The sequence below is a fragment of the Martes martes genome, assembly GCF_963455335.1.
Source record: "Martes martes genome assembly, chromosome: 3".
NCBI lineage: Eukaryota > Metazoa > Chordata > Mammalia > Carnivora > Mustelidae > Martes > Martes martes.
This window is the reverse complement of record NC_137890.1, coordinates 122,926,806-122,954,717: the sequence shown is the minus strand read 5'-3', so window position 1 is coordinate 122,954,717 and position 27,912 is coordinate 122,926,806. Positions and strand designations below refer to the sequence as shown.

At 39.8% G+C, this 27,912-nt stretch overlaps 1 protein-coding gene across 1 annotated transcript in view; it reads right to left on the bottom strand.

Annotated features, from left to right (window-relative positions):
- TTN (titin) overlaps positions 1-27,912 on the bottom strand; it is a 272,495-nt gene that overhangs the window by 81,862 nt on the left and 162,721 nt on the right. Inside the window, exons 205-251 of the mRNA XM_080798480.1 lie at positions 27,750-27,876; positions 27,391-27,654; positions 26,225-26,491; positions 25,826-26,089; positions 25,598-25,737; positions 25,301-25,427; positions 24,911-25,177; positions 24,534-24,800; positions 23,428-23,694; positions 23,197-23,336; positions 22,642-22,768; positions 21,709-21,851; positions 17,717-17,840; positions 16,923-17,189; positions 15,072-15,169; positions 14,258-14,426; positions 13,899-14,165; positions 13,532-13,798; positions 13,165-13,443; positions 12,666-13,074; positions 12,434-12,558; positions 12,066-12,332; positions 11,063-11,332; positions 10,671-10,973; positions 10,274-10,576; positions 9,827-10,014; positions 9,624-9,738; positions 9,233-9,517; positions 8,982-9,133; positions 7,823-7,970; positions 7,485-7,662; positions 6,995-7,116; positions 6,616-6,903; positions 6,207-6,503; positions 5,891-6,077; positions 5,317-5,432; positions 4,922-5,221; positions 4,429-4,728; positions 4,230-4,335; positions 3,933-4,129; positions 3,544-3,849; positions 3,169-3,447; positions 2,275-2,574; positions 1,858-2,160; positions 1,382-1,744; positions 759-1,061; positions 330-629 (exon numbers count right to left, since the gene is read on the bottom strand). Coding sequence (XP_080654606.1) covers positions 330-629; positions 759-1,061; positions 1,382-1,744; positions 1,858-2,160; positions 2,275-2,574; positions 3,169-3,447; positions 3,544-3,849; positions 3,933-4,129; positions 4,230-4,335; positions 4,429-4,728; positions 4,922-5,221; positions 5,317-5,432; positions 5,891-6,077; positions 6,207-6,503; positions 6,616-6,903; positions 6,995-7,116; positions 7,485-7,662; positions 7,823-7,970; positions 8,982-9,133; positions 9,233-9,517; positions 9,624-9,738; positions 9,827-10,014; positions 10,274-10,576; positions 10,671-10,973; positions 11,063-11,332; positions 12,066-12,332; positions 12,434-12,558; positions 12,666-13,074; positions 13,165-13,443; positions 13,532-13,798; positions 13,899-14,165; positions 14,258-14,426; positions 15,072-15,169; positions 16,923-17,189; positions 17,717-17,840; positions 21,709-21,851; positions 22,642-22,768; positions 23,197-23,336; positions 23,428-23,694; positions 24,534-24,800; positions 24,911-25,177; positions 25,301-25,427; positions 25,598-25,737; positions 25,826-26,089; positions 26,225-26,491; positions 27,391-27,654; positions 27,750-27,876 — 10,681 coding nt within the window. The remainder of the gene's footprint in view (positions 1-329; positions 630-758; positions 1,062-1,381; positions 1,745-1,857; positions 2,161-2,274; positions 2,575-3,168; positions 3,448-3,543; positions 3,850-3,932; positions 4,130-4,229; positions 4,336-4,428; positions 4,729-4,921; positions 5,222-5,316; positions 5,433-5,890; positions 6,078-6,206; positions 6,504-6,615; positions 6,904-6,994; positions 7,117-7,484; positions 7,663-7,822; positions 7,971-8,981; positions 9,134-9,232; positions 9,518-9,623; positions 9,739-9,826; positions 10,015-10,273; positions 10,577-10,670; positions 10,974-11,062; positions 11,333-12,065; positions 12,333-12,433; positions 12,559-12,665; positions 13,075-13,164; positions 13,444-13,531; positions 13,799-13,898; positions 14,166-14,257; positions 14,427-15,071; positions 15,170-16,922; positions 17,190-17,716; positions 17,841-21,708; positions 21,852-22,641; positions 22,769-23,196; positions 23,337-23,427; positions 23,695-24,533; positions 24,801-24,910; positions 25,178-25,300; positions 25,428-25,597; positions 25,738-25,825; positions 26,090-26,224; positions 26,492-27,390; positions 27,655-27,749; positions 27,877-27,912) is intronic.

Genomic DNA, 27,912 nt, shown 5'->3' with positions numbered 1-27,912 from the left:
CCTGACATGGGGCTCAATTCCAGGACCCTGGGATTATGACCTGAGCTGAAGGCAGTTGCTTAACCAACTGAGCCACACAGGCATCCCCCACTTTTTTGGTAAGTTTAAGGTGATACAACATAATAATTTGATATGTATGTTGCAAAATGATTACCACAGTGTTGGTTTACACCTTCATCCCCTTACACAATTATCTTTTTTTTTTTTTTTTAGTGTTAACATGCAAGATCTACTCTTTTAACTTTCAAACATATAATATAGTACTTAATTAAGTGACTTAATTATAGTCACCATGCTGTACCCCACTCTCTTCATGAGAAATTACTTACAGATTGGATCATGTGCTGTTTTGGGATCTGAAGGGGGACTGAACTTTCCAGGTCCAGCTGCATTTTCGGCACATACTCTGAAGACATAGGTGAGTCCTTCTAATAGGCCTTCTACATTGGTTTTCAAAGAATTCAGAAGGCTTCTGTTGACACGAGACCAGTGTGTACTATTAACCTCACGTTTTTCAAGCCAATAACCCAAGATGGGACTTCCATTATCTTTTGGTTCATTCCATTTCACGAGCATACTGTTTTTGGTAACATCTTCTACAAGCGGCTTGTCGGGTGCATCAGGTGGTTCTGATAAAAAAAATTGCATATTTGAATTAATTCCCTAGTATCATAAAAATTCAAGTTTAAAAGCTATGATAATGTATATACCCATGCATATGATAAAAAGGCAAAGTGTAAATGCTCAAAGAACCTTACCAAATGGATCTTTGGCTATAAGTGGTTTGGAAACACATGGTGGTCCAGGCCCAAACCTATTTTCAGCTCTTACACGGAAGAGGTACTCTTTTCCTTCAATTAATTTTGTCACTGAATATTTGCAGTGCCTAAGTGTTGCAGTGACAGTAATCCACTCTGAGTCAGGCTTTGTCTTGTCTTTCTTTTCCAAAGTGTAGTTTATAATTTCACTGCCACCATCATCAAGGGGCGGTTCCCATTTGCAGAGGACAGAGTTCTTTCTAATATCTTCAAATACAAAGTTGATTGGTGGTCCAGGTGTATCTAATGTTTCAAAAGACAGCAGTGATTAAAAGTTGTGTAGAAGCAGTGGCTAAGGAAAACGTCCATGTCAGCATGCCCCTTTAACACAAACTTCTGTGTTTTTCTACATTGGTCCTCATACCACACTAACTAATAAACAACAAGCTTGGGTGATTTCGTTTACATAGCCAGGAGGAAAAAAATGGGTCGGAGGATACCTTGCTGAAGCTATTTCCTACTTCTTTGATCCCCCTACCCCCTGGCCAAACCCCCTTTTTATGTCTTATTAAAACTCTTCCCTAGACTTCCTTCCATTGAGAAGTGTCATTTTGCCTACTCACCTAGCACACAGACAGTACAGGGAGCTTTGGCAATGCCGTGGTCATTTTCAGCTTTGATCATATACACGCCGTGGTCAGGTCGGAGAGAATCTCGGACGCGCAGCTGAGACTCTCCTTTTTTACTGTTGTCAATACTCAAACGTTCTGTCAGAGGCAGGACAAATGGTTCTTCTTCTTGAACTTCACCCTTCTTCCTCCTAATTGTGGGTGCTACTCGCTTCTTAATTTCTTCTGGTGTAATGACTTTTTCATCCTTTAGCCACGTAATAGTTGGGTAAGGTGACCCAGAGATGGTTGCATCGAGGGCTATTTCATCACCTCGTTTCACCTCAAGGCTGGTTCTCAAAATGACCTTCGGGGCATCTGTAAGGATTAAAGACAGCAATTGCTTTCAGTTCTGATCAAAACATCTGACAAGACATTATTCTCTCTTACTATACAATGGGACAGTGGCCACCCCATTAAATGAAACTTACCAATAGGATCTACAGCTTTCGTTGGAGGAGTGGCCCGAGAAGGTTCACTAATGCCAGCAGCATTTTCTGCTCGCACTCGGAATTGGTATTCCTTTCCCTCTTCAAGTCCTTTTGCTGTGTAGGTCAGGACTGGTACCAGGTGTTCATTGCATCTCTTCCATTTGTCTTCACCCTTAGCGATCTTTTCTATGATGTAACCCATGATTTTGCTTCCTCCATCGTACAAAGGTGGCTTCCACGTAATAGTCATTGCCTTAGCTGTAGGATTATGAACCTCAACATCCACAGGAGGATCAGGAGGCTCTGAAGAATAAGAAAAAAACCTGTTAATATGTACATGTATAATATAAACCCACTTTTTTAAAAAAAAAATTGCATATTAATTCCTAGCTATATTCTAACTATGCCCAAACTTACGCTTTGGATCTTGAGCAATGACTGGATTTTTCAGTTCAATATATTCGCCTCCACCAATCTTGTTGACAGCTTTAACACGGAAGAAGTATTCACCATTTGGTATAAGATCTTTTACGGTCCAAGACAGTTTGTTCTCACCAGACATGACTGGTATATATGTCCTCCTCCCAGCCTCTCTGCGTTCCAGGACATAATGAAGGATTGGGCTTCCACCATCATATTCTGGAGGTTCCCAGGTTAATTTACAAGAACTCTTGGTCACGTCACTTGCTTTAATATCTTTGCATGGTCCAGGTAGGCCTGTTAGAAATAAAATGATACTTATTATTGTAAGATGAATAGTCAGCATGTTATAGTACACTCTTTTCCTAAGCGGAACTAGTCACATTTTGGGTGGGATAACCTTTGATGTGTTGGAGTATTCCCCCATACACTGCAGGCCATTTAGCATCCTTGGCCCCCAATTACTAAATGTCAGTAGCCCTCCTGAATCTTTATTCCAAGCAAAACTTCCCTCTCCACACAAAAATTTCTAAATACCATCTGCATGGGACGGGATAGAAAATGTTACTGATCCTGGTGAAAACACTACGGAAAAATATAAATATAATTATAAATGAGTATTGGCAATTTAAACTTTTTGGGGGTGTACTCTTTTATTTAGTACTTCACATGCCAGTAATTACAACAGAAGTGAATTAGTTTAATCAGATTTTTAACTGGCAATTTCACGTCTATAATTGCTTTGCTTCTCGTATGGGAAGAAATAATCTGGAAGGACACTTAGTTTATAAATAGCCAACTCATGTAACCCTTTATACTAACACTGCAAAGTTAACTAATTTTCCTAACATGTGAAGAAGAATATCTCATATTTCATCAAAGAATGATTACCTATGACTTTGACATTGATTGAGCCAGTTGCTGAGCCAAGCTTGTTCTCCAGCGTAATGGTATAAACTCCAGCATCTGCATGGACACTCTTGGGAACTTCAAGGTGTGCAGAGATGTGATCATTCTTCATTGTTAATCTGTCACTCGCTTTGACTTCTTTACCATCTTTATGCCAACTAACAGTTGGAACTGGGACAGCTCGGAAGGGAACAGGAATGCGTAACTTTTCACCTTCAATGACAACAATGTCATGTGTCTCCATATCAATTGTTGGCTTGCCTGTGAGATATCGAGAAGAGGGGAAAAAAGGTATGTCAAAGTGCAATGTGTAAGCACAGCCTGTTTTATTAATTATAAAAGAAACTGTGTTCTTACAGTCTGGGTCTTTGGCAACCACGTTTTCGGAGATCTCAGATGGCTCACTGACACCAACAGCATTGACAGCTCTCACTCTCAGAACGTACTCCTTGTCAGGAACAACACCTTCTTCAACTTTGAACTTCAAGTCTTTTATTGGGCGGGAATTAACCCGCATCCATTTCTCAGTGCCTACTGGGCACATTTCAACATGGTATCCTATAATAGGACTTCCACCATTTTTCTCTGGAGGCTTCCAGGCGATAGCAATGTGCTTTCGCCCAGCATCAGTCACATGCAAGTCAAGAGGAGGTGAAGGAGGACCTGAAAAAAGAGTGAACCATTCACATCCGTGATCTCATCATCGAGCTGTATACAATATCCTTTACATAACTGATACTACTTACTTGTTGGATCTTCAATTGCCAGAATTTCTGTGGGTTCACTTGGGTGACCAACTCCAGCTTCATTTTCTGCCCGAACCTGAAACTGGACCTCTGTTCCTTCAATGACATCAGTTACTCTGAAGTTACAGTCAGGTCCTGAGGTCTTTCCAGCTTTCACCCAACGGGTACCTAACTTTTCTTTCTTCTCAATGATGTATCTATTGAAGTAAAGCATTTTGTTAGCATTAACAGGGAAAACAAAGTTAAGAATGTTCAGCTGAGTATAGATTATTCTTTGTGAATTAATTAAAATTCTACCTCTGTATTGGTCGTCCACCATCATTTTTCGGTGGTTCCCACTTCAAGTCAACATGTCGCTTGGTTACATCAACCACTGCCAGAGCGTATGGTGGACCAGGGGTGGCTAGAAGCAAAATATTCAATCGTTAGAAAAACCAGAGGGAAAAGTGATAATCTACTACAAATGGTATCACAAAGATAAAGTTAGAGAACGTACTAAAGGTGTCTTTGGCCAGGACAGAGTCCTCAATTTCACAGTAGTCACTTTGTCCTATGGCATTTTCTGCAGCAACTCGGAACACGTATAAAGAGCCCTCTGTCAGTGGGGTTACTGTGCACTTCGTGTCCTTGACAGTAGTGTCCACCGTTTGCCAGCCTTTTCGCCTCACGTCTCTCTTTTCCACAATGTAGTTGGTGATGGGGGACCCTCCATCTTTCTCAGGAACTGTCCACTTGAGGTCTGCTGTATTTTTTGTGATATTAATAACTTCAAGCCAGCGAGGTGGTGATGGAGGATCTGAAGAAGAAAAAGAGAATTCAATTTTTGAATTGTCCAGTATTCAGTCTTCAATGAATTCTCTCGTAGTCACTAGGAAATCACATAGCCAGGACGAAGTAATCAAGTAACGAGTTTTTCATTTTTCTCATACTGTAGTTCTCAGATATACTTTAGAAGAATTTATATATCTTAAACATCAAGAGTGACTTACATAGTTTTTCCCTGCAAAGCACAGGGTCACTGGGTTCACTGGGCTCACTTTCCCCGGCCTTGTTCACAGCTCTAACTCGGAATGAGTATTCCTGCCCTTCCATGAGACCGGTGAGCAAATGCTGAGTGGTGGGAACACCTTCAGCCACTCGGACCCAGTCATCTGTTCCGGTCTTTAGCATTTCAATGATATAAGACTCAATCTTTGCCCCTCCATCATGTTCTGGCTTTGTCCAGTTCAACATCAATGATGTTTTGCCTACATCTTTCACAGTTGGTTTTCCAGGAGGCCATGGAGGATCTGCAAACCAATGAAAGGAAACCATTATTTAGGTTTGTCAAAAAAGAAATTAATAGAAGCTTCAAAATAACCACAGAAGGATATGTAAATAATACCTATAGGATCCTTTATTAAGATTGGTTCTGTTGATCTACTTGGTTTTCCAGGTCCAGCAAGATTCTCAGCCAAAACACGGAATCTGTATTTTTTCTTATTGGTGAGACCTTTCACTCTGAATTAGGGACAAAGGATGAATTGGTTACCATGATCAGCTGAAACCTCTGTGTATTTTACTCTGACGGGGCTAATTTATTTAAATTGTAAAAGACTGATATTGAAATTTAACTGAAAATATTTCATTATAAACTCAGATTTGGTCAAATGTACCTGCGTAATTATAGCATCTATAATAGTGCTCCTTCTCATAATATACTAGAAGACCACTTTGCAACTTACAGAAAGGCAGTAAAGAAATGAAGAAATGTGTCCTCGAATGGAATTTACATCATTTTTGAAATTATGTGGTAATATAAATGTAAAACTTAAATAAAATTAAATATAAAAAATAAATATAAAAATAATTTAAAATTTTATGGTAATGTGTAAGAATGTGTAATCAAAAGGAATGCTAAAGACTGAAAAATCGTATATACTGCTATCTTAACATCTTGATGGAGATACTAGACATACCTAAATGTTGTATCCTTTACTGGCATCTTATTGCATCTGACCCATTTATCGGTATCAGGATCCAATCTTTCAACCCAGTATCCAGTGATTGGGCTGCCACCATCATCGTCTGGCTCACACCATGTGAGAGTAACTGCATCTTTAGTGATATCAGAAGGTTCAAGGCGAGTTGGAGGTCCAGGTGGATCTATAGGCAGGACAAAGATATAAGTGTTACATGTCCTATATATAAAAATGACACCTAAATCTAAGTTTGACACAAGAATCTTTTTTTTTTTTTTAACAATTTTGGCCAACAGATTAATGAGAAACTTACCAAACTGAAATTTAGCTATTATTGGAGAGGCCTGAACTGGTTCACCAACACCGTACATGTTTTCTGCAGCAACTCTGAAGATGTATTCTTTGTTGGGTGTTAATTTGGTTGCCTTGTAATTTGTATCCTTGACAGTTGACGAGAGCTTGTGCCACACTTCGCTGTCGGTCGCTCTTCTCTCCACAACATAGTTTGTGATTTTAGATCCACCATCATCACGTGGTGGGTTCCATGTTAGAAGGCATGATTCGTTGGTCACATCTGTGATGTCAAAAGCAGCTGGTGGTCCAGGTTTGTCTGTGGAGGAGATTACACACTCAGGAAAAAAAGCATTTTTTAAAAATTCTGTTTGTTTTTAAGGAGTAACTGCAATGATTTTGCCCATTTTTGAAATGACAGCCTCACTCACCCAAGACGTTCACTTCCACCACCGCAGTGGCCCGACCACAGACATTCACAGCCTCGATGATGTATGTGCCGGTGTCACTTCTCTTACTATCCAAGATAGTCACTGTGGATTTCTTAGGAACATTTTCAATGCTGATTCTTTTGTCCTGCTTCAGAAGCATATCGGCCTTCGTCCAAGTTATTTGAGGTTCGGGTTTTCCAGTTACAGTGGCAGGAAGTTCGATCTTCGTTCCTGCTTTTACGGTGAGACCAGCGAGCAGTTTCACATCAAGGAAAATTTCTGGAGCCTCTACAATGGGAAAAGATTTTTTACAATGTTAGCAAGATCAGACATTTAAAGGCAGAGGCCGGGTTAATAACACAAACCCCAACATACATACCCTGTGTATCCACCGCCTGGATTTCATCTGTCGGTTTGCTTGGTCTGCTAGGACCTTGCCGGTTCAGGGCCTTCACACGGTACGCATACCATTTACCTTCCTCAAGACCAGTCACTTCCATTCTATCAGAAAACAAAACAGGATATTTTACGATAATGCACATAATCTGTAGTATTCATAATCTTTCTAAAATGTATACCTACTCTTGACAGAATACTACTCCTTAAATTAATTCTAGGTTGCTTCAGTATTGCAAGTAATGAAAACCCTGAAGAGGGGATAAGTTCAGCTGCACTTTTTAAAATCGGACAGGGGAATTCTCAGTGAAAAAAAGTAATAGAACTTCTAAAAGAAAAACACTCATTTTGGTGAGTAAGATGGAATATTTACTCGTGTGCCGTAATTATAATTAAAAACATATATAGATATTAAATATAAATATACAATAAATATATAAAACATAAAAATAAAAATAATTATGAAAACCTACTTTGTTTCTGCAACTGGTTCTCCACAGGCAACCCATCGATCTGAGCCACGTGGACATTTTTCAACTATGTAGCCTGTGATGCGTGAGCCACCATCATGTTTAGGTGGATCCCATGTTAGGAAGATGCTGTTGGCTGTTCGATCTCTCCATTTAACATTCTCTGGTGGGTCAGGTACCGCTATAAACATTTTAAGGAGAGTCAGTCTTAGATAGGTCATCTATGAAATCTCCATGTTGCCAACCCGTGCCTTTCCCCGCTCCCCATAACTTCGACTCCAGGTCTAAAAGCAAAAATGGTAATAAGAGGCTAGATAAGACATTGCCAAGAATGTACTCACTTGCAGGAACTGACATATTTACAGGTTCATCAACATATGCAGGTTCTCCAGGGCCACATTTGTTACGAGCACAAACTTTAAATAAATACTCTTTTCCTTGAACAAGATCGGGAACTGTGAATTCTAGGTCAGTCACGGAGTCTGTAACCTGGGATGAAGAAATACAATTACTTGTCTCCCCAAAACCCTTTCCCTGAGTCAAAAGCTTTTTATCCTGAACAGGGATACAAATAGAAATTGTTTTTGAGTGGTAAATATTATTTCACATTAGGGAAAATTTGCAGAGAAGACACATAACATTTTAAACCTAATATATTAAGGTGAAACTTTCCTAGTGTATGGAGGGCACGTATTGCATGGAGCACTGGGTGTGGTGAATAAACAATGAATTTTGGAACACTGAAAAAAAATTAAAATAAAAAAAAAGGTGGCAAAAAGGTATTGATGGCAAAAAGGTATTGATTCTTTCCACTAGCTTGGTTATTGGAAACATGATTTTAAAGATTTTTTTTTTTTTAATTTATGAGAGCGCTTGTGAGAGAATGAGCAGGGGGAGGGGCAGAGGCAAAGGGAAAAGCAGGCTCCCTGCTGAGCAGGGGAACCCCCCCCCCCCCCCCGCCCTTAATGCTGGGCTGGATCCCAGTGCCCTGGGATCACGACCTGAGCTGAAGACAGATGCTTAACTGACTGAGCCACTTAGGTGCCCCTAGAAATATGGTTTTAAATCAAGGTAAAAAACAATACTGAGTATTGAGTAAATAACAGTAAAAAACTGAGGAGGAAAAAAAATGGTAGATTGGGCCAACTAGGATAATTTAGTAGCGTGAGAAGTCTGACCACCAGGGAGTCAAGTGCTCAGTGTCCTTAGAACGGCTTATAGCTTAATAGGCCATATGGGTACTTCTCAGGTACAAAATGAAAAGGTTAAATTTTATTTTTTCATGAACTTAGTAGAAAATTTGGTAAGGCATAAAATAAGGCAATTATACCAAAGCTTGGTTGAACCACCTCAGGAAGCATTAAGCATCAAGGCACTAAGTTTTTGGTTCTTTTTTAGCAAGGCAAAGTGAAACCATATAAACTTTGCATGGCATCCCAGCATGCTGGGCTTTCCCCAACTCTTTTTTCTGGAGATGGCTCATTGCTGCTCAAAACTCACTTTAGTCCATGTTTTCCGGCTAACTTCTCGCTTTTCAACAACATATCCTGTTAGTGGACTTCCTCCATCATCATCTGGTGGTTCCCAAGTCAAATGCACCGAGTCTCTGGTTATGTCACCAAATTTCAGTTCTTTGGGAGCACTTGGGCGAGCTGAGAAAATGTAGTCAGAAATCAGTATAGGTAACAGCTTGAACCAATATTTGTTAATACTGTCAAGTCACCTTATATAACAAAAGTTTAGGTACTTACCAATTACATTGACATCAATTTCTCCAGAAATTGCTTTCACACGATTTTCTAATTTCAGTGTATAAATGCCCTTGTCTGGACGTTCACTTGGAGAAATGACAAGTTCAGCGTAGGCAGATAAGGTTTTAATTTTCACACGGTCCCCCGCTTCTAGTACTTTATCTCCAAAAGACCAAGTTGCACTTGGCCTTGGATAGCCTGTACTTGGTACCAGGATCGTGATAGGATGCGGGACAATAACTTCCAGACCATCTTTGAATGCACTTAAATCCATTGTTGGTTCAACTACCAAGAAGAAAAATTAATGAGTTTCTAGTACTATATTTAAGGCCCTGGTACCCTGAAGTAGCTACGTGCTATTCCCAAACCTAAAAACAGAATATCCACTTACCAAATGCATCATCAGCAGTTAGAGGACCAAGAATTTCAGATGGATCTGAAACACCAGCTTCATTTTCTGCAGACACTCGGTATAAATATTTATTTCCTTTTTGTAATCCAGTAACCTGAAGTAATGAATCAGCAGTTGTAAAAACATGTGCATTTAAGTACATGATCATACACTGAATGTTTTTATAGATGCAAATTCCCTACCTTGTAAGTCAGTTCAGGGACAAGTTTCTTATTGCAACGAATCCAATTATCTTTTCCTTCTTCACATCGCTCAATTATATAACCCAATATTGGGCTTCCTCCATCTTTCAGAGGGGGCTCCCATGTAAGCTGAACTGATGACTGAGTCTGATCTGAGGAATTTAAGTTCACAGGAGGACTTGGTCTCTCTGGAATGGAAGAAAGAGTAGGAGCACACCATTTAATTCAGTGACAATTTATTAAGATAATGTATAACCATTTCTATTATCCCCATTATCCTTATTATCAGGTTTATTGAATTTACTGAATTAAGTAGGCACAGTCTAGATTTCTGTGATTTTGTTCACATCTTTCTGATGTCCTACCTTCTCATTAACTTTATTTTAATTAATAGGCCTCATTTCTAGATTTCATAAAGTAATTATTTCCTTTTTTTGATAGGCTTACCAATTGGATCAGCAACTTTGACAAAGGGTGTGGCTGCACTTGGTTTCCCAACTCCAATTCGGTTTTGGGCTCTGACCCGGAAACTGTAGTCCTGCCCTTCCACCACATCAGTGACAGTTGCAGACAGGTCTTCAGCTCTCACTGTCATGGCAGTGTCCCATCTGATAGAAGTCTTATCTCTTAATTCAATAACGTAGTTTGTGATCACAGCTCCTCCATCATACTCTGGTGGCTCCCATGTCAGTGAGACCCCAAATCTATTTATATCAGTGATGGCTACGTTCAAAGGAGGGCCTGGAACATCTGGATTTCATCACAGAAGAAAACATGGCTTTGGGTTAAATCAGGGATAAAAGCAAAGATAAGCTCGTTTGCAATTTACTTAAAGACTTCTTACCATATTTACTCCTTGCTTCTACAGGATTGTCAGTTTCTACTGGTTCACCAGTGCCAACTCTGTTCCTTGCACTGACACGGAACAGGTACTCAACTCCGCCTTTTTGTAGTCCAGTGACAGTAAACTCACAACTGTCCGCACGATCTGTGGCCAGAACCCACGTCTTCCTTTTGATGTCCCGTCTTTCAACAACATAACCTATGATTTTGCTTCCACCATCAGTTAATGGCTCTTCCCAGCTGAGGCTGACTTCACCATCAAATGTTTCTGTCACTTCTAAGTTACGTACAGGCCCTGGAACATCTGAAATTCATGTATAAAAATTTTTTTAGTGTGTTACCATGCTTTTGGTTGTGCTTTGCCGATCAAGTCCAAGTGATGCAAGGGCTTACCGATAACTTTTAAATTGATGAATGCTTCTGCTTTTCCATGTTTGTTCTGAAGCACAATTTTATACCTTCCTTTGTCTCCTTTCTTAGCTTCTAAAATTCTGAAAGAAGTTTGTTCAGCTGTAGTATCAACAGTTTTTGAAGACAGAGGTTCATTTTCTTTAAACCACTCAGCTTCTGCTTTAGGGTAGGCATCATAGGGCACCACCATCGTCAGAGGCTGGCCAACGTCAACCACAAGATCTTGGTCACCTGTCTTGATTTTAGGTGCAGCTGGTGAGAAAAAGAACATGTGAATGCTTCTGAGTTATGCATTACAGTCTAGCTACACCACAGCTTCTTTGCTATATATTTGTTAGCAAATATTGGTTACATAACCTTGGAAGTATATCACAATAACTTTAGAGCAGAGAGGGCATCTTTGCAAATTGTCAGACTTGAGAACAGAGGATTAAGACTGATATAAAACTGTAAAATCTCCCTTCTTTGCCAAAAATAATAATGGAGAACTAAATATAGAACAAAACATGTTTGTTTGTTTTTATAAAGTAGGCATGTCTTAGTTCAAGATAAACCAGACGAAATTTTATGTACAAGGGAAACTGGCTTTTTCGGAATGACAACCCATAAGGATGTCTTGGAAGCTTGAGTCAGGATGAGAACAGACCTAAGAGGGTCCAGAGGGGTTTGGAAAATAGAAGAGACCGGAGCTTTCTCTAGATACGGGTTTTTGGGGATGACTTTCAGGGCAATATTGAACAGGAAATAATGAACAGCTACCATGTGCCAGCACCTGTTCAAGGTTCTAGCACATAAAGAAGAAGCTATCAATGACCTCTTATGCAGGACACTTTGTGGTAAGAGACATTAGAATAGTTAGACGTGGGTAGAGCCTAGCAGAAATAAAAGGTTTCACAAGCATTATCTAATTAATTGTGAAATCTGAAACTTAACAGAGTATCTGTGATATTGTAAGGATAACTGAACACAAAAGAAAGGGATTTACCTGCCAGTTCTAGCTTAGCTCTGGCTTCTTTGTCTTTGGCAATAAATCTGTATTCACCCTGGTCACGAGGTTGAATATTACAAATCTGTAGCCTGTGTACCTTTCCTTCACTCATCATCTGGTGTTTGTCACCCTGAACAATGACCATGTTATTTCTTAACCACTGAACTTCCACCTTATCTTTGTTGAGCTCAGCCAAAAAGACAACATCAGCACCAGGGGCTTCCAGAATATCCTGGGGAGGTCTGATGATCTCAACAGGGATTTCTGAAAAGAAAATGTAAAATGAATACTAACGTTTGCATTTGGGTTAACGACCTTTAAAGACTGGCACTAATATTAAAATTGTCCTTGCACTCAGTACGTACCTTCCACAAAAAGTCTGGCTCGAGATTTTCTGTCTTCTACTCCACAAGCATATTCACATTCATCATCCAGCCTGCAGTCTTTTATAATGAGTCTATGTATCTTTCCATCTTTTTCAAATTTGTATCTGAGAGAAGAAATTGAATTATTGCTTATTGCTTAGCCTAATGATCACTGAGTTGTCAAACATATACAGGTAGTTCCAGAAATAGAACTTAAGACGCTCTCGCTTACTTTTTGCCTTCTTTGATTTCTCTCCCGTTTCTGTACCATTTCACATTTGCCTTCTCTCTGGAGAGCTGGCAGGAGAAGACCGCATCGTCAAACTCAGTGACTGTCTGGTCTTCTAAGGGCTCTACAAATTCCGTCGGGGCTTCTATGATCAGAAGCTCAGCAACAGATTTATCTTGTCCAGCCGTGACCATGTATTCACCCTCATCTGGGAAGCCGCAGTCTTTAATGATTAGAGAGTGCTTGTATTTATCAATTCTGTATGAAACACGGTTGTCTAAAGGCACCTCTTCTCCATTTCTGGTCCACTTCAGGGTTACGTTGAGGCGATTCACCTTGCACCAGAATGTGACAGTTTTCTTCTCCATTGTTTCAATATCTTTAAGAGGCTCAATAATCTTCAGGTCTTCCTCTGTTGTAAAGGAGAATAATGTTGACTTTAACTGTGTTCAGAGTAGATACTGATTTAAAAACTGTTGTTGATACCACGTAAGTGACTTACCTTCTACTATCAGATTAGCAGCACTCTTAACATTTTCACCTCTGTGATTGGTCAGAGACACACTGTAATTGGCTTGATCATCTAATCGTGCATCTCTAATTCTGAGAGTGTAGACCAGGTCTTTTTGGAGAATGATGTATTTTGAACTATCGAATATGGCCTCTTCATTTCTGAACCATTTGGCTTTGGCACCTTCTGTATTGACTTCACAGTTGAAGACGACTTCTTGTTGTTCCTTTACACGAGTGTCCTTTAGAGGAACTATGATCCTGAGTTTTTCTGAAAGCAACCGACAATTCTTAGAGTATGAAGAAGGACCAACGTAGAGGCAACTGGAAGCAAACGCAAGAAGCAAAAACCAACTTACCAATTACTGTCAAGTGAGCTGCTGCTCTCGCAGCTCCAACCATGACTACGTAAGTGCCCATATCCTGTAATGTGGCATCTTTCACAACCAGGATCCTCTTTTTGCCATCAGCAATAATGTCATATTTGTCTCCTGATTCAAGTGTCTTATCATCCCTCTTCCACTGAACTTCAAAGCTTTCCTTCGATATAGTGCAGACAAATTCAGCCTTTTCTCCTTCAAGTATTTCAAGGTTCTGAGGCTTTGAGATAAATTCAGCAGCGAGTTCTGGAAAGAAGCAGTTGCAAGGTATTAAAAACTTCAGCATCTGTACCTTAAATGCATCAAGTATGAATTCTTAAAATATGATTTATTGTAATTTTCCTACCATGGACTTTGACTTTGCCATCAGTTCGAGAACTTGGGAGTCGGCAGTTGTAGCTGCCGGCATCCTCAAGGTGAGCGTTCTGAATGATCAGGATTCTCTTTCGTCCTTCGGTAAGGATTTCGTATCTTCCTGTTTCAATGATCTCTTCATCCCCTTTGTACCAAACCACTTCTGCTCCAGGCTTGGAGACTTCGCAAACCAGTTTTATAGTGTCTCCTTCACTAACTTCAATGTTGCCAAGATTTTTTGTAAAGACAGCTTCTTCTTCTGCAAGAATAACAACAACAACATTGAGTTCAATTGAAAATTATTTTTTTCCCCAAAACATATACTTCTGCAAAGAAAGACTTCACCCTTACCCAGTACGGTCAGCATGCCAGAAGTTCTTGCTGTCCTTACTTCACAGGAATACTCTGCTTCATCATCCAGTAGACATTTGTTGATGACAAGAATGCGCACGGCTCCCTTAGATATGATGTCGTACTTTTTGCCCTTTTTGATTTCAGCACCATCTTTAAACCACTGAACCTATATTTGAGATACATAGACACTTTTCTCAGTTTTCTTATTGTTCCTTCACCTATTTGTCCTTAAGAGGAATTAGGATTCTGAGTTTTTTTGAAAACAACAATAGGACTATGGTGTGAAGCAGAATCAGAGTGGTAAATACAAATATAACCTAGACCCAAAAGGGCAAGAACAAACTCCTTCCGTTATTGTTAAGTGAGCTGCTGTGATGCTACTACCAGTTGTTAAGGATAATGGGATCGTATATGAGAGCCATAGAGGGCTTTATCATGCAGACTAAGTCCTTTGTTTTCGGATGTGTAAACTGAGACTCACAGCTGACTTGCCAATGGTAGTTAATGAGACACATGAAATTACAGATATTTGTTCTCAGCCTAAGAACACAGCAATTTCACATGGCCCAAACCAATAATATCTGAATCTCTTGATTGTAAGTCCATTGTTTTTCAAGTGATAATGAATAATACTACAAAGAGACCAATGGGATCACATATTTCACACCAAAGTAATAATCTTTAATCTGAAGGCAAAGTGATACTCAGATCTGATTCACTTTCTCTTTTTTTTTTTTTTTCCTGTTTTGTCTGGGCCAAAAGTGAACAAAGGTATATGACAACACAAGACAGCTATCATACAGTCACAGACCTTAGCGTTTTCTCGGGAAATTTCACACTCAAACCGAGCCATTTCTTTTTCTTTAACTTGAAGATCGGTGAGTGGTCTTAAGAATTCCACATGAGGAGCTGTAAGAGAAGGTCATCAGAATTCAAAATGAGGTTTCTAGCAATTTACTCTGACATTTGCTGTCAGAGTACTCTTTGTACAGAGTAACAATTTACTCTGGCCCTTTGCAGGGCCTTTCCATCTTTATATAGGCTACAACAGACTTTGAAAGCACTTGGAGCTGCCCTTCATGTATGATGCTTTGTTTTTTTTTTTTTTTAAACATATCTCTGTAGGTTTCATAAAACTATGTGGCATACTGTATGTCAATGGATTACATATCTGTATCTACAACTATCAATGACCAAGAAGTTTCTCCTGAATGATGGCCAGAAGGAAAATTCTCTTTGATACTGCTCCAGAAATCAGACCATTTCCTGATATTGTCACAGGAAACACCAGTAGCAAAGAAACATTATTTTATTTAAGGCAGGCAACATAATAATCTTGGAGAAATTAGCAGAATTCAGTGATAATGCAGCTTGAAGTGCTATAACCAGCCCTGTCTACGGCTGAGAGGCATGAGTTTGCAATTGAAATCACACATGCTTAGCTTCTTTCTTTCTTTCTTTCTTTTTTTAATCAGCTTCAAAGATGTCACACATAAGTCAGACATCTATTAGTGCAACAAAGCAATATGTTTTGTATGGGTGGGTGATTTGTTGTTGTTTTTTATATATATCTCATTTCATTTATTTCCAGAATTAAGTCAGCAGATGGGTAGGATCAGAGGGCTGCCCCTTTGTCCCTCCTTTTTTAAGGGCTCCTTGTGAGTCCTTCCCAGGATGATCGTTCTTGATCAGTGAAACTCTGGGACACAAATGCTGGCCAGTGGGATTGAAGATATGCTCGTGGTGGCCGAGCTTTCGTGGCATGGCAGCAAAGGAGATGACAAAGTGAAGAAGGAGACCCAAGAAGCTACTCTCTCATTCGCTAAAAGCAGAGTGCCCACAAAGAAGAAAGAATAAAACAGTACAAGACACATGGGAGCACAATCAAAGCCACTATTGTGTAGCTGTTGACAGATGCGAAGCAACTAAACCAAACAGCAGCTATTGCACAAAAATACATACCGGAAAATGTTATCACTGGACAAACGAATGAAGGAAGAAAAGAGCTAGCACGTGACATTTAGAAACAAGATGTATTTTTCACCAAACGAAACAGTAATGCGAAAAACCATTAGCATTCTCTTCATTCACAGGATCCAAGAATCCAGGCTTCGCTCCACCTTATTTTCCCTTCTTATTTTCAGAGATAGCCTTGTGTAAGCGGGCTTTATCGTACTACAGCGGACTGGAGCGTGATCCCATTCAAACTGAAATTTCATGCTCATTTTCTAGCTGTTCCCGACACCTGAGAATTCATTTCTTTCCAAGTGGAAATTGCTTTCCTTTCTTTCTTTCCTATTTTTTTCCCCTTTTTAAAAATCATGACTCCTTTTTTGTCTCTTTCATTCAATTTGTCCTTATCTGTCTCAGGATATTCCTACTGTAGCTTTACCTCCGTAAACAAAGAGCACCTCTGCTCACTGGTCAGAAGCACAGTAAAAGGGATCAATGTGTCCTTATTAGACCAGATGTAGTAGAACAGCTTTTCTTTCCTTTTCCTTCTTTTTTTTTTTTTTTTTTAAACACATAAAGGATCAGGTTATGTCAGTATTGATACCGTAAGTTGCCAAGAAAGCAGTTAGGCCAAGAAGGGCATGCAAATGGTGGCAGGGTTTGTTGTTGTTGTTGCAAATGAAAAGTCCTGTGTAAGAAGAATACTTACGCACGACGTTCAGGTTACAGGAGGTCTTAAAATCCTTAGCGTCACAAGTGTATGTTTTAATATCCTCTGGGGTACAGCCATGTATAATAAGTTTTCTGACCCTGCCATCAGCCACAATTTCATACTTCTTGCTTTTGAGAATTTCTGTCCCGTTTTTGAACCATTTCACCTTAGCATTTTCTCTGGATACTTCACACTCAAGGACGGCGGTAGCTTCTTCTTCGACTGTCTGGTCCTCAAGAGGCTTAGTGAACTCAACGGGGGGTTCTGAAAGAATCACACTAATTAGGCAAGGTAGCTTTCCTTTCCTTTTCCAAGAGTCTGAGAACCTCCTTAACTTTCTTCTGAGGCTGCCAGGGCTTTTTCTGTTTTTAAATTGCATTTGTAAGTCTTGATTCCATTTGGATGCTTTCCTCTAATAATGACGTCTCATCATTATTGGTACATACAGAGGAAACGTGTTGTTTTAAATCACACGAAACATCGAGGACATAGTAGCCGAGCCTCGGTTAATAATGTGATAGATACCCAGTTTGATAATAATTCTTCCTCCAGACATTTATTGAAAGCAACATAAATGGGGGGACAGGAAGAGAAAGTAAAACATATTCTACTCCATTTTGACTCTTTTTTTTTTTTTTTAATAGTCTGTGAACTATTTTGTTAGGCCAAAAAAGTAAAATTTGAATACTTGGTGGATTTTAATGATCTATGGTACTCCTCCTAATTGAGAGTTGACATTATTTAAGAACCTCTGCATTACACATGTTTTTAAAAATAAGCCTTGTAATTACCTTTCACGAAGAGGTTGGCATGAGTTTTGAAATCTTTTGCTCTTAGTTGGACTTCTCCAGCATCTTCTAACTTTACGTCCCTCAGAGTAAGTGTATGCACTTTTCCTTCTGAACGTGGGACCACCTAATTTTTTTAGGAAAACAAAAAAGCACAGTTTAAGACTATATGAAACAACAATTCAATACATACATAGGTACATTTAATTCACTTAGGTAAATAATTTGAAACAGTTCTTTCCAAGTTGTTTTATAAGCATATATATATATGGGGGGGCACACATGCCTTTGAAAATGATTTTAACCAGTAGTTTGGAATCTTTTAAGGAAATTTTGGGCTTTCCTACTTATCCTTATATAATTATTAAGCAGCCTTTTATGTTGAAATGCTTAGGTGAATTTCTGTTTATCCTTCTGTATATATATTTACATAGATAAATGTTTTCTTCCATTCTGCTACTGAGTTTATATCTATGATAGAACTTGGAAAAGCTAAATCATGAAAGGAAGGAAAAAAATTACCAGATACAGAAAGCTGCAATATTGTGATCTTAGAATATCAAGACAAATGCTGCCATCACTGTTAATATTTGGGTGAGGAATTCTTGTTGTAAATGCAACCTTAGGTGGTTTGAAGAGGCAGTCTGTAGGATAATGAATTGTCCAAAGGAATACACCTCGTTGGTGTGGGCTGCCATTAGGTCCCATAATTGTGGCTTGCACGATCATAAATCAGCCTATAGACAGGGCCGTCTTCACTGTAATAACACTAAGATGAAAAGGGCTGCTTCTAGTTTGCCCATAGAAAAGTCTGTGAGATGCTGTGCCCTGTCATTGAGATCAGTTTTGCACTACTTAAGAGTTCATTTAGATGAAAAATAATGTGAAAGTTATTACCAGTGAAATTATTTATTATTCTGCTGTGAAGGAAGAGGTCAAGAATAAAGTTTCATATGAAGATTTTCCTTAATTAAGGCATGGCTATATTTAATTTAACAACCTAAATAATTGAGGAAGGTTGAAACACAATAAGGGAATACAAACAGATAGGAGAAAGTAATTAAGATGTCCTGCATCACAGTTACTTTTTCAACATGGTGCCCGAATGGGAAAAAAAATTTGTCTTTGTAATGATGTTTCAAAAGAAATTTTGGACTATGAATTCAGGCTCTTCTTTTAAAGTATTTCAGATTCCAACCCATCCACAGAAATAGCTTGTGGATTTACACATTGTTTTATCATTTAAATTCCTCTGAGGCTGCTCCAGACTATTCTGTTACCAAGAATTTGTCTCAGAACACAGTGGTTCTCGGTAAATAGCTCATCTACAATGTACAATGTACAAAAAAAGGAAGAACTAAGCTGAATTTTGTGGTGGTTTATGTTTGTAAGGATAACGTTAAGGGATTATCCTTTTAACATATTGTTAATCTATCATGGGTGCATATTACTGTAATATGTGACTGATACGTAACATGTGACCAAGCTGTTAAAGTTTAAATTCATAATTATTAAAGGCCAATTAAGACTTAGCTGTGCTTTCTTGGACTGATGGCCAAAGGAAAAAAGTTTTCTCTAAAATTTTCTTTTTTGATTTCCTATTACAATCCCTGTATTTGTTTGATTGCTGTAGTTCTGGAGGCTAAACATTTTGTAAACTGAAGTTGAAAGGCCTGAATTAAATTGGTGTTAGAAAGTTTGTTATGATAGCTTTAAAGAAAGCCTGCAAAATATAATAAAATGATTTTATTACTTCACAGTTATATGTAAGTTTATTTATTTATTTATTTTTGTGAGAGAGATTGAGAGAACATGAGAGGGGTGGGGCAGAAGGAGAGAGATAAGCAGACTCCCCACTGAGCAGGGAGCCCAATCCCAGGACTCAGATCATGACCTGAGCTAAAGCAGATGCTTAACCAACTGAGCCACTCAGGTGCCCTTCTTTAAGTTCTTTAAAAAGAGACATAAAAGTAATACAAGAACAAGTTCACAACAGCTAAACTGTTTCATATTTTAGATGGCTAAAGAAAAGAATTAAAATTCTTGTGCCAAAAGAGACACAAAGAATTATAGTAAGGGGATCTTTTTTATTCCCGGAAAGAAGTTTAGTGACCATATATACATACATACATATATATATACATATTTAAATAAAATGTGGATACATTTTTTATGAATCTACATTTCAAATTAAAATAGTAGCATTTCTTACATTAGAAATAATGAGACTGATCTTTTAATTAAAAAAAAAGCTCTTAATTTGATCAAAAGATTCTCAATAGCAAAAGAATAATATAGTCCTTAAGCAGTGTTCCTCTATTGAAATCATGAGTTTACAAATGTCCAAAGGATCATCCAGTTCTCTGCATTTGGACATGAAAGCAATGAAGCCACACTTCACAGGACAAATGTACATTTCAAAAAAAAAAAAAAAGCAAACTTGAAGGTGGAGATGCCTCTATCACCCAGTTGAGTATTTAGAAGACCTTGCTGCAAGGATTGTGTCCTCACATGTAACTTAATTCTCATGCTGCCATTTCAATGCACAGTGGCTTTTTCTGTCCTTGGCAAAAGAGGAGACTGATTGGCTATTACTATCTGTGTAGCAGGCAGACTTTGTCTGCTACTGAATTCCCCTTTAATTGCTGTGGTAGAATATTCATTTTTTGTTTTTGTTTTTGTTTTACTACAGTTGTTCAAAGGCGTTTGCCTTCTTATTAGTTACTTCACTCAACTTTGAGGCTCTTTGTTACCTGGATTCCTTTTAACTTTTATTCCTTCACCTCTTAAAAGTTTGATTTGTATTGAAGCTTTCATGCCATCTTCGATATGATTTTTTTAAATATTGAAAAAAAGTCCTAGAATAATGTACTGCCCTTTATTTCCAACCCATGTTGGACATTCTCTGTAGGTTTTATTCCAAGAATTCAAAATTAATGGAGAATTATAAAGATAATTTAAACATACAGACTGTGGGGGGGGCAGAACGGATAGCTCAATTCAGGGAAATTATGTTTTGGGTCTATGTGAATGGTCATCTCAGTTTTTACTTATTGCTAAAATTTTAGCATAGAAGAGCGAACACTGAGAAGTGGTTATTTCCTCCATCTTAATGTATATTTGCACACACATGTGGATAACCTCAGAGCCCTCCTTGTCACAACTGTCAGCTGCACTGTAAATAGTCCACTTGGCATTCCAGAATTTGCACAGCTCAAAGCACTTGAGGGTTAAAAATAGCTTTGGAGAAATGCTTGAAGAGCAAATCTGCCCAGAAGTTATCTCAACTACTTGATCAACTGCCTGAAATGGAATTTCCATCTTCTCTTCTTAATCCCCTTATATGCAGAACACTAGAGAGCATGGAGAAAATTAGTCACAAAACTTAATGTGGGGGGCGCCTGGGTGGCTCAGTGGTTTAAGCCGCTGCCTTCGGCTCAGGTCACGATCTCAGGGTCCTGGGATCGAGTCCCACATCGGGCTCTCTGCTTGGCAGGGAGCCTGCTTCCCTCTCTCACTCTCTCTGCCTGCCTCTCTGCCTGCTTGTGATCTCTCTCTCTCTGTCAAATAAAATAAATAAAATCTTAAAAAAAAAAAAAAAAATTAAAAAAAAAAAAAAAAACTTAATGTGGGCTGTGGTTACAAGGCATCTGATCAGAAGGCCTTTTTGATCCCTCCTGTCTTCCAGTTAATCAAACAAACCATCTCTGATAGCTAATGAGCGTTTGCCTTTTCCTCAAAAAACAAAAAACCTTATCACACTTGAAATTTTTATTTCTACTTCAATAAAAATACCATCAGGTTAAGTCCAACAAAGATGTGATGAATCTGCTTTCTAATTTCAACAGAAATCAGGCTAGAGTAGGGCAGGGGAAGGGCAAGGATGAAGAAGGGCCATTAGAAAGAACAAAGGACAAGGAGCATACAGGGGTGGGGATGGAGAGCGCGAGAGAAAAGGAAGAGCTGGACACGGCATCCACACGCCTGCTTTTTACCTTATCGCTGGGCTCGAGTTTCTTCCCTTTGAGATACCATTCCACTGGGATATCCTCGTAAGAGAGCTCACAGTCGAAGGTGGCTGTCTCCCCCGCGGTCACCGTGACATCCTTCAGTGGCCTCAGAAGACCAATGACTCGTGCTTTGCGAGAAGAAGGAAGAAGCGCGGGATCACTCATTTTGTAATTCCAAAAGAATGAATACACTTAGTTATTAATCTTCATGGTTGCTCTCTTCAAGAAGGAAAGAGCTGCAGGACTGGCCACCGTTTTAACTCTCATGTGAACGTGGCCCCTTGGTGCCGAGAGGGGGAGAGCTGGTAGCTGGAGGGTGGGTATTTGTAGGGGCCCTGCCGTTGTGATGCACGAGGTCAGCAAGAAATCTGTGCTGCATCTGTCTCTGCCAGGCATCAAGTTCCTCTTGCTACATGTGGTATGTGACTTCCAAAATAACTAAGACTGTGATTGGGAGAGGACAGGGGCCCCGCGATCACATAGCCTGTCCATATCCATCAAACACTTCGCACCTTCCAAAAATGTTAGCCCACGTACCCCGCCTCCCTTCTTGAGTCCGAGTGCACACACAGCTGAGTTTTTCTATAGTGCTATAGCTACAGGCATCGAGGGATGGGGTCTTTTCGAGTGCTCACTTAGATCCTCGTGGCATGCATTACTGCTCTGAATGGAAAAAGTACACAGCAGGAGAATATGACTTGCTTAAGTTTTTTTTGTTCTAAAGGCCAGTAAGGTCAGGGAAATTTCCAAAACTTTGGAATTTGAACCTTGTGGGTAGTAGGAGGTCAAAGAAATAAATACAAGAAAGCCAGTTTCAGGACCTCAATAATGTTTTCTAATTAATTAAATAAATCCAATTTACGTTCATTTTCTGCAAGAGCACATCCTTTCTTTTCACTAGGAACACGTCCAACTTACGTTTCACTCGGAGGTGGGCACTAGATTTCACGTTGGCAGCTTGGAAATCCACCCCGCCAGTCTGGTCCAGGCGGCAGTTGTGCAAAATCAGGAAGTGCATTTTGCCTTCTTCCTTGATCTCACAATCCTGTGCCAATGGAAAAAAAAAAGGTTTCATAGGAAACAATCTTTGGTATTTTTTCCAAGGCCATCCTAGCTTAATGAAAGGAATGTCACAAATAACTAGCGAGGAGATTTGATATAGTTTTGAGCTCTTTTTCATGAAATAAAGTTGGCAGGTACTATCAGGAAAGCAAGACATTGTCTGTATAATTCGGAGCCAACTAGCAGCATCACAGGATATCTGCAACCTTATACCAGTACACCAGATCAAAAGGAAGGCAAGTGTGCCTATCTGTGCACAGTTGTAGATCCTAGTGTCTCTCTTTGGCCTAAGGTCTGATAGAGAACTCGGTATCACGTTTTAAATGCCCTGCATGCACTCTGACTTTTTGCCTATCCTTTTTTATGTCACACAGCTCCTCTAGTTGTTGACAAGTTCAGAAATAGCCTCACAGGTGTCTGGAGTAGTGGCTCTCCCTTGAGTTTCCAGTTGGCATGGATATCCTCCTCCGAGATTTCGGTTTCAAAGCGGGCCGTCTCAGTCTCCATCACCTCCACGCTGTGCAGAGGCCGCACCAGCTTGATCTCCCGATCTAGAAAAGGGAACGGGCGGCATGGGTCGTTAGCCTCTGGCACAAAAAACCCCAGCAGCTTCAAGACTGGAGCTCACAGGAGTCTCCTTACCTTCAATGTTAAGCTTTGCTGAGGTCTTATCTGTCCCACAGTCACAGGTATACTGTCCAATATCTGGTTTCAAGGCTTTCTTTAGGATGAGTATGCGCTTCTTGCCGTCTGCCTTAATGACAACATTTTTGGATGGCTCTATTTCCTTCCCATCCTTAAACCATTTCACCGGCGCATCTGCTTTGCTAATTTCACACTGTAGAACCACCTCATCTTTCTCTACACCAGTGTAATCTTGAAGCTTTCCGGTAAAGTATGGATCTCCCTCTGCAAGTAAAGTATAAGTGAAAACGTCTCATTAATCACCAAGGAAATGCAATCCCTCGGAAAGTTCAAGAGGCAGCATGCAGAGTTCTGGGCATGCTTTAAAATGGTACCAAGCTTTTTCTTATTTAACATGTTTATGTGCAGAAGTTCTCTGTATGTTAGAAAGGGAACCAGGGCATGTGATTTATCAAGAACTAATCCATCTATCTTACGTTTTAAAGTATGTTATTGACAGTAGTTTGAAAGACACTATGAAATTTAGCTTCAAATATACTGACGTGTTCTTTCATGACTCAGCTAAATTTCTAATTCCTTAGCAAATTATGTCCACCTTTAAGCTTTCAGATTCACATTATTAGTTTTTCTTATAACAATAGTTTGCCATTAATAATTTCTATATATGTTAGACTTCGTATGTAATCTGGTTGATATTAAGGGGTCAAGAAAGATAATGACATTGATGAATGTAACTTCTGTGTTTCTTCTCTTAAAAGAAGTTTGAAAACACTTTCCTGAAATCAGTTTGATAAAGTGAGGAGAAAGGAAGTATTTATAACCCCTCTTAAACATGACAGAGCTCAACAATTAAGAGTTTTATTTCTGATCTGAACTGGCTGTTTTGTGAGCTTGAGTCTTCATGACATGAAAGTCCTCATATTTTTAGGTAAAAAAATTTTATGAAGATGCCTGATAACACATGTGAGAGTTTCTCAAGGACAGGGGCTGCTTCCAGGCACTATAACCCTTGGAAGACTATCTTATACAATAGATACTCCACAAATTTCTGCTGAGTTTCATGTAATAAATAGAAAAAAAGCAAAAAACAAAAAAACACCTACCGAGCACAGTGAGTTTAGCTTCTGAACTTAGCCCCATAGCTTCCACTCTAATTTGAGAGGTATCATCTATAGAGAGGTCCCTGAATGTGATGGAATGAGTCTTTCCTTCATCGTCCATCCAGACCGACCTGCTGGTATGCAGGCGCTGGTCGTTCTTGAACCACTTAACCCGGATGTTGTCGTGGGAGAGGTCCACAGTGAACACAGCACTCTCCCTCTCCTTGGCTGTTACATCCTTGAGTGGGGTGAGGAATTTGAGTCGAATTCCTAACCAGAAAAGAAAACCTCATTAATTCCCACTCTTCAGGAGGAATTATAAAAATAAAAGCAAAAAAAAAAAAAATTAAAATGTGGTCTATTTCATAAAGAATATTTACCTTCAATGATCAATTTGGCACTTGTATGTTTATCTTCAGCTTCAAACATGTATTTTCCTTCATCTTCAAAAGCAGCTGCCTTGATCACCAGGGAATGTTTAGTGCCATCCTTTATAAGCTCAACTTTGTCATCACCTGTGATTTCCTGGGTTCCTTTCAGCCAACGGAACGTTTTGGGCTCCCTGGACACTTCGCACTCAAACTTAGCCTCATCTTTCTCAAAGACTTTAACGTCGCTGAGAGGCGTGATGAAGATGAGTGGCAGTTCTGCCAAGAGAAGATGGGGTGGGTAAGGCCAGATTATGCTTCTGTTGGCGACCCCAGGTCAGCTCAGGGCCTCAAAGTCTTGCAGAGAAAATAACAAAAGGGTGTCTGACAGGCAGAGCATACCTTTCACTTTCAGATTGGCTGCAGATTTGGCGTTGGCGGCCTGGAAGGAGACCTCCCCTGTCATATCCAGCTGGCAGTTATAAAGGACCAGAATATGCTTCTTCCCATCTTCAATGATCTCACAGTCCTATTCGGAGTGAGAGGTAGAAGGACAGAGCAAGAAGAACGTCACTGTCATAACTGGTGATCCTTACCAATCATCAAGACATTTTAGACCCGAAGCCTATCTTTTTTTTTTTTTTAACCCCAAACAACCAAGCAAGCTCCTGACTGTGTGATCGGATGATCTTGACTTACAGGGGAAGCAGTTAAAGGCTCTCCTTTTAACTTCCACTGGCCATGAACATCCGGTTCAGAAAGTTCAATTTCAAAGCGAGCTGTTTCACCCACAAACAATTCTACTCCGTACAGAGGTTTTTCCACTTTTATTAGTCGAGCTGGAAGTACACAGACTTTCGTTAGGATGACTGAACACATACACTGTGTGTGTAGAGAGGGTGAGATGAAAATTTCTCAGCAACTCACCCTCAATGTTAAGATTTGCTTTTGTCTGGTCGGTGCCGCAGTCACACATGTATTCGCCTTTATCTTTAAGCTCTGCCTTCTTGATTTTTAGGATGCGGCGCAGCCCATCTGTCTTGATAGAGTGTTTCGTTGATGGTACAATCTCTTCACCATCTTTGAACCATCTCACTGGCACGTCTTTGCTTACTTCACACTTCAGAATAATCTCATCCTTCTCGACTCCAGTTTTGTCGTGTAATTTCACAGTGAAGTAGGGATCGGCCTCTGGAAAAGCCAGTCAGCAGATCATCAGGAGAACGTGAAGATTAAAGTTTACCGGAATCACAAGTGGTAAAATATTCAACACCACCCTCTCGCTATCCCCAAACTGGCTACCCAGTCCTCGCTGGTCATGTTTACCTAAGACCTTCAGGTTTGCGGTGGAGCTCAGGTCCTTAACTTGAGCCTTTATCTGGGATATATCATCCAGGGTCACTTCTCTCATTTCCAGTTTGTGAGTCTTGCCCTCAGAGGAGATGAGTACGGTTCTGCTCGTGTGGAGTTTGGCATCATTTTTGAACCAGACTACATGCATTTTTTCATGAGAAAGCTCACAAACGAAAGTTGCTGTTTCGCCTTCTTTCACTGTTTGGTCTTCAAGAGGCGATATGAATTTCAGCCGTATACCTGCAGTGTTCAGTGTGGAGAATGTGCTTAGAAACACAGTTTACCTTCAGAAATAGTCCACTCTAATCTGCCAAGGTCAAAAGGATCCATTTCACATAGCATTTATTTATTCGCCTTTTCAAATGGATCTATCCTCCATTAAAAAAAGGGGGAGGGCTTTGGTGACAAAGTGACAGTAAAATTATGGTGCCCACTGTCACTTATCCCTATTAGAACTTGGTGCTTGTGGCATAAACCTTGAGAGTTGGGTTTTCTCTCTGTAATTCAAGTACTCAACCTCAGCTTTGACTGCTAAGTGCCCACCTCAGAGATGGTCGTCTTGAGTGAGCACACTGCCAGCCACAGGCTAGATCAGCAGCCAGCCTGGGCCCCTCCCCACCATGCCCCTCAACAGGCTTCTCTGTTTCTGAGACCTTGGCTGATTTTGAAGACTGACCACTTGGACAGCTTGTTTTGTTTTGTTTTTCCTTCCCTCAATTTAACTTCCTGCTCTTATGTTTTAAATTCACCAACAAAGAGTGAGCCCATAAAATCATAGACCTCTACCCTCAAACTCAATAAAAGCAGAACCCAAGCCTGCTCTCTATCCCTCACCCCCTCCTCCAAAAACAAAAAACAAAACAGAACAAAAACCTAAACCCAAAACCAAAAAACCCCGACTCTGTGGCCCCAGGTGTGCTGTGTAATTTCCAGGTCCTGGACGTAATAAACCTGTCTCTTCCACTGTTTCCTAATGGTTACTATGAGGGCATCTCACAATCATTGTAAGAACCACAAGGGCTGGTCCAGCCACAGCATTGGTTGACAGGCTGGGAATGGCACACAGCATTCTGTCTTTATAGTCATGTGTTTGTGTGCTTACGTGGGGGATACTATGGCCAGATGTCATCAGCTCTTACCTGTAACAAATAATCGTGCTGAGCTCTTCTTGCCTTCCACCTCGGCAGTATAGACCCCTTCGTCATCAAACTGAGAATCATTGATAACAAGAATGTGTTTCTTTCCATCAGCAATGATATCAAACTTGTCAGATGCCTTGATTATGTCAGGTCCTTTAGACCATATCACATTTGCCTCTCGAGTGAGGACACATTCAAATCGAGCTTGTCGCCTTTCTGGAACGGTGACGTCCTTCAGGGGCACAGCAAAGTCAAGTTCGATTTCTGAAAATCAAACGTTAAGAATGAGGTTTCCAAAATGCACGGGGCTGTGAAATGAAGTCGAGTCCTCCCCACGTATTCTATAATCCCATACATACCTTTTACTGTCAGAATGGCAGTGGTAAATGCATTAAGTGCCTGGTAAAGGACTTCCCCAGCTTGGTCCAGTTTGACTTTGTGCAAAGTTAGGAAGCGTTTTCCACCTTCTGCTTTGATTTCACAGGTCTGAAAAATAATGGTCTTGGTTAGCGTTTGAATGAG